This window comes from Buteo buteo, chromosome 21 (assembly GCF_964188355.1).
Source record: "Buteo buteo chromosome 21, bButBut1.hap1.1, whole genome shotgun sequence".
NCBI lineage: Eukaryota > Metazoa > Chordata > Aves > Accipitriformes > Accipitridae > Buteo > Buteo buteo.
In genome coordinates this window covers 21709790-21715076 of record NC_134191.1, presented here as the reverse complement: position 1 = coordinate 21715076, position 5287 = coordinate 21709790, and the positions used below count along the sequence as shown (strand labels likewise).

General features: G+C 55.2%; 1 protein-coding gene across 3 annotated transcripts; it reads left to right on the top strand.

Moving 5' to 3' along the window:
- The first annotated feature begins 366 nt into the window (after positions 1-366).
- LOC142042611 (ciliary microtubule associated protein 1A-like) lies at positions 367-4930 on the top strand. Of its 3 annotated transcripts, none has more exons than XM_075052713.1 (7): positions 367-420; positions 1328-1528; positions 1749-1850; positions 2209-2330; positions 2759-2899; positions 3715-4680; positions 4809-4930. In XM_075052713.1, the coding sequence occupies exons 2-6, from the start codon at positions 1483-1485 to the stop codon at positions 3799-3801; spliced, it is 498 nt and encodes a 165-aa protein (XP_074908814.1). In that variant the 5' UTR covers positions 367-420; positions 1328-1482; the 3' UTR covers positions 3802-4680; positions 4809-4930. The 3 variants fall into 3 exon arrangements, with proteins under 3 accessions (XP_074908814.1, XP_074908815.1, XP_074908813.1); XM_075052714.1 differs by lacking the exon at positions 367-420 and having other exon boundaries at positions 1244-1528; positions 3715-3819; positions 4610-4680; XM_075052712.1 differs by lacking the exon at positions 367-420 and having other exon boundaries at positions 1245-1528.
- Positions 4931-5287: the final 357 nt, after the last annotated feature.

The following is a 5287-nucleotide window of genomic DNA, read 5'->3' as shown; positions in this document are numbered from 1 at the left end:
TAAGACTACTTCTGTAAACCGTGTAACCATATACATCAACTGAGGGAATAAGGAGATCCCTCCCGTTGAGTCAGGAGGTTCAGAGCAGACCCCCTCGCTTTCCAGACTCCTCCTCAGAGAAGGGCCCAGGGGCGGCTGGACCCACTCTTAGTCTCAGACTTGGTCAACGGTTTCTCTTTTGAAACGGATGAGGTGTAGGAATTGTGGCAAAGGAAAGAGAGAAGAAGACAGAGAGAGAAAAAGGAAGAGAGAAAGATTTCACCGGTCCTGGGTCCAGCGTTGGTTCAGTGAGCCGAGGTGTCCGGTCAGCCGAGGGGTCCAGTCCTGGTGGGCTTGTCCGGTGGACAAGTTTCCTCTTGTCCTATCGCAAGTGACTTGATGGAAGAGACCAGCACCCACCTCACTACAACCTCCTTTCAGGTAGCTGTAGAGAGCGATAAGGTCTCCCCTCAGCCTCCTTTTCTCCAGACTTGGGGCCCCAAAACGGGGCTTTGGACCCTACAGCTGGGTCTTTGGATGCTCATTATATGCCTCGGACATTAAGGAAATGAGGCTTTGAGCCCTAAGTGAGGAGTTTGTACCTTAAAATGAGGGTTGGCACCCTACAATTGAAGTCTTTCAATCCTCGAATCAAAGCTTTGGACCCTAAGCCTGAGGCTTTGGGACCTAAGCCTGAGGCTTTGAGCTCTAAAAGTGGGCTTTGGACCCTCCGAATGAGGGTTTGGACACTCCAGATGCAGCTTGCACCCTGAAAATCCCTGTCTGGATGCTAAAAAAGAGGCTTTGGACCCTGAAAATGAGACTATGCAAACTAACACTGAGCCTCTGCACCCTAAAAGTGAAGGTGTTGGAAACTAAAATGAGGCTTTGGAAGGCAAAACTAAGAGTTTGGAAAGTAAAAATAAGGCTTTGGAGTGTATAAATTCGGATTTAGACTCTACAAATGAGGCTATGGTCCTTCCTTCTTCTTCTCCTCCTCCATAATAACAGTAAGGTTTCAATTTCTTTCCCACTGGGGCTGCGGGAAAGCAAAACGTGACAGAGGCGATCTTTACATTTGCTTTTAGTTAGCATAGCAACGGTTTGGGGATTTAATACTTCATAACAATTGCATTTTGGTGGTATTCTGATTACTTGCACAGTGCCTACACTGTTCTTGCCGGAAGTCATTGTACCATTGTATTGGCCTGCCGGTATCATTCTTGGAGGACAAAAACCACACAGGAAGGGAAATTCTTGTGGCCAGCAACTCCAGCTACTCCACTTAGAAAGTAGCTTTAAATATGGAGTTGCAGGCAGGCGTCCTTTCACAGGCTTTTCTTCCTAGGTTACCTGGTTCACAATCCCACCAAAACCAAAGCCCCAGCGTACACTTTCCAAAGGGCCAAACCTCCCGGCGCAGACAGTTGCTCTCCGGGCCCTCGGTACTACGTCCAGCCCTCCATCACCAGGAACGGGAAGTACGTGGCTCCGGCACAGCACATGGGCGGACTTCCCAAGATAACGACCGAGGTCACCCCTGGACCAAGTGAGTACCGTTTCGCCAGCACTTCTTCCAGGCGACACAAGCAGCACGCCTGCCTTTTTGCCCTGTGCTACCGGGGCACAAAACCATCAGCTCGCGTCCCGAAGGAGCTTCAGAGGTTTCCAGGCAGAAGGCAAACGTGGCTGAGCACCTCCTCCTGACCTTTCCTCTTTGGCTTGAGGAAGAGAGCCCGGCTTCCCTGCTTTTCTCTGCTTCTCCCTAGGTGACTACTCCACCGACAAGGCCAACCAACACCTCTACAAATGCGCGCCGGCGCCGTCCATGGCCTTCCGGCACAAGGCCGTCAAAACCGATGAAACTCCAGGTAAGGGAACTCGGGGAAATACACACGCTTGCAGCCCGCGTGTCCTCCAGGGAAAACCTGCCGGGCAGCTTTTTTGACAGGCCTAGCGAAAAGCCTACACAGCAGGGCGCAAGGGTCTCTTGACGAGCTTGCTTGATGTCCCGGAGCACCAGCTTCTCCCATCCCACAAAAGAACCGGCAACTCGGGCTTGGAGCTGCCGACACACGCCACGTGCGACAAAAGACGGAGGCGTTGGGAGAGGGGCGAGACATCCTTCAAGCTCCTCGCAGCAGGCTTGGCAGGCTGCTTCTCTCCCACCCAGGCGCTGCTCCTCTCCCTGCCGGACTCACACACGCTCTCTTCCCATTCCCCTTCCAGGTCCTGGCACCTACACCCTGCCCAGGCTGGTGGGACCCAACACAGCCTACACCCACGCCAGCCCCTGCTACTCCATGAAAGGGAAGAGGAAGCACAACGGCTTTGCTGAAGACCTCGCCAAGGTGAGCTACGCTTCTCTGCTGTCTCGCAGCTGCTCTCCTCAGGGCCGGAGGGCTCCGACGCCGGCTGCAGCCTCTCTTCACGCCCACTTCCCTGCACCAGCAGCAAACCCCAAGAAGCCGTGGGTCCCGTGGCTCTCCTGCTGCCAACAGCAACGCCGACACCCGCAGTCCCTCGCTTTCCAACACTAACAGTTTTGGTGGGGCAAAACTCATCGGCACTAATGGGAATCTCCCTCTCCTCTGCGAAATCTGCCTCTCTGCAGGGGAACAGGAGGGGCCCTTGTTCCAATCGCTCCGTGCCTCTCACGCCACTTCTCTGGCCAGCCAGCTCAACTAGCGCAGCCCGCGTGGGCACCCGGCAAGAATCAACTTTTGTTGTTCTTGTTTGCTGCCTTTTGTACCCAACAACCTCCCTGCCTCTCTTACAGACGCCAGGTCCTGCTGCATTCCCCAAGGTGGAAGTGGACACCTACAAAAAAAGGGCTCCCATGTACACGATGGGAAGCAAAAGTGGAATTGGAGGTGACAAAACAGTGAAGCCAGGACCGGCAGACTACTGCCCGGGAAAGGTAAGGCAGCTGCCCAAATCTCCTCCCCTGCTTTGCAACAACCAGCCCTTAAGCATCTCCCCCTTCCAACGGGGCTTCTCAGAACTCCAGACCACCTTACTGGAGTGACAAACCGCAGGACAGCAGGCCTGCTCCCTTGCCTTGGCCCAAAGCCGAGCAGAGTGAGGCCAAAGAACACATCTTTGCCTCTGCACTAGCTCAGGTGCTCAATGCTGACACGTGCTCGCACATTACAAGCTCTTCAGGAGGACACACTGCTGCAGAAGGCACAAGCAGAGCCAAGGGCAGACCCTTCTCATGCAGGGGGGATCACCTGGGAGGGCAGGGGCATCTAGCAAAGTCTGGCTGGAGCTAGAAGGGCTCTGGACTTGGAGCAAGTGCCAGTGCCAGCTCAGCTCCAGCCATGAGCTTGCCCTGCCAGACGGAGTGGGCACGTCGCTCCATTTTGTGTCAAACCGAAGCTCTTTGCTTTGAGCAGCCTTCTGAAAACACTCGAGGGATGGATTTTACCTGCCCCTAGCCCCTTTTTTTTTCTCTTGCCTTTATATGCCTCTCCAAAAAGGGAGAAATGCCAATCAGTAACAGCAGCAGACCATTAGAGATGTCCTGATCACACAGGAGGTTTCCAGCAAGTGTGCCACTGGCACAGGGGGAGTTAGCTGAAAGTGCCCGGGCACGCACACAGCAATGCACGGCAAACGGCAAATGCACGGCCATCAACTTGTTATGCCAGACGGCCTTCGCCGAAGACAAAAGTCTTCTTGCGAACAAGGCACCACGGTCACCTTTTTTTCTTCTCGCTTTTCCCCTTCCAGGTGACGCTGATCAAGCCCCAGGCCCCTGCTCCCACTTTTGGACTCCGCCATTCCCTCTACACAACTCCTCTACTGTCTCTGCAGTAAAACAACATACCCCCAAAGGTCTGGTCTGTTCACCTTCAGCTGTGGCGAGGGGGGGTGCGCGAGGGCGAGGAAGGTGAAGGTGCTGGTCAACTACCACCGGCACACGAGCGGAGAGGTTCGTAGCCGGGGTGCGGATCATCAGGGAGAGCAGCAAGAGAGGAACCTGCAGCCCAAGGCGACGGCTGCATCCCAGGAGCACGGCTGTTTGACGCAGCCCATGCCAAGGCATCCTGCCTGCCGGGGGGGGTTCAAAAGCACGCGCAATACTCGCTCGCTCCATCAGACTGCACGGCAGCCTTGCAATGAAGGCAATCTGGGAAGCGGGAGCCAGGTGGGAAGCTGGAGCTGTGGGATCTGGTGGTGTGAGCCCAGCCCTGAGTGGTACAGCAGGGAGTGACAGTCGGTCGTTCCACCAGTCGCCGCCGCGCAGTATAGGACCCGCAGCAGGCGGCTTTGGGGCCTGGATGGCGTCACCCGTCGTCCTGAGACATAGGCAAAGCCTCTGCTTATGTCCTAATGAAAGAGGAGCCCAAGCACCCCTCGGGAGTCTGTAGATACCGAGAGGAGTGAGAGTGACGGCAACGAACGGGCCTGAAGCATGTCCTCCCGTCTTAGAGGTGCTTCTTTGCCGAGAGAGGCAGGGCACGAGGCGGCGATGGTTGTGTGTAGAAGTGTGCCAGGGAGCTCTGCCTCTGCGTAGGAGAGTGGCCCGGTCCTCCGGTGCCAGGAGGAGCATCCATCCCAGGGGTGCAGAAGTCTGGAGGAGGCTCGGACTGCAGGGGTTTACAGGAGAGCCTCCTGCCAGCAGGGAATTTGGGAGATGCTTTGGCAGGGCTTCCGAAGGGCTGATACAAAGACGACAATTCCTGGTGCCGGAAGGTCAGTGCTGTATCCCCACCTTTGAGTGAGATGAAGGTGCTGATGCAGGGGCAAGCACTGTGCTTTCCCAGTGCCTGCCTCAGCGCTGGAGAGGATGGTCAAATCCTGCCACCTGTGTTTTCCTCCAGGAACAGGCCCAGCTAGATGAGAGGCTTGATGTGGCCTCTCGTGGCATTCTGGAGCAAATATTTGAGACAGAGTCACAGGAACTTGGAACCACAGGTACGTGAGCTCTTCCACAGAAGGCTGGTGTCACGTGGCTACAGTGAATGGTGGGGTTTAAAACCCAAGGAGAGTTGTGCAAGGCAAATCCCAGGATCAGAGCCTTGGAGTACAAGGGAGGAATTTTTGTCTTGTTCAGGAAGTTCCTGGGCTGGATGTCACCAAGGCAGGCGCAGGCAGGGCAGTCGTGCACTCGGGTCATACCAGGGAGGAGAGAGCAGAGACAGCACTCTGGCACCCAGGATTAGTAACAACAATTTCTGCTCTCAACTGGGGCTGGGTCAATGTGCAAGTACAGTACTGACCCAGATATGAAAAGGAGGGTGTTGATACAAGATGCTTTACATCTTGTGTTGCGAGAAGAACAGAGTGTCCTTGCTTTGCT

What these genes read in the sequence shown, in the direction of transcription:
- LOC142042611 (XM_075052713.1), top strand. Translation starts at nt 1,483, where the DNA reads ATGGGCGGACTTCCCAAGATAACGACCGAGGTCACCCCTGGACCAA. An exon ending in TTGCTGAAGACCTCGCCAAG is followed by an intron (nt 2,331 to 2,758) that starts GTGAGCTACGCT and finishes CCTCTCTTACAG; the next exon opens with ACGCCAGGTCCTGCTGCATT. An exon ending in CAGACTACTGCCCGGGAAAG is followed by an intron (nt 2,900 to 3,714) that starts GTAAGGCAGCTG and finishes TTCCCCTTCCAG; the next exon opens with GTGACGCTGATCAAGCCCCA.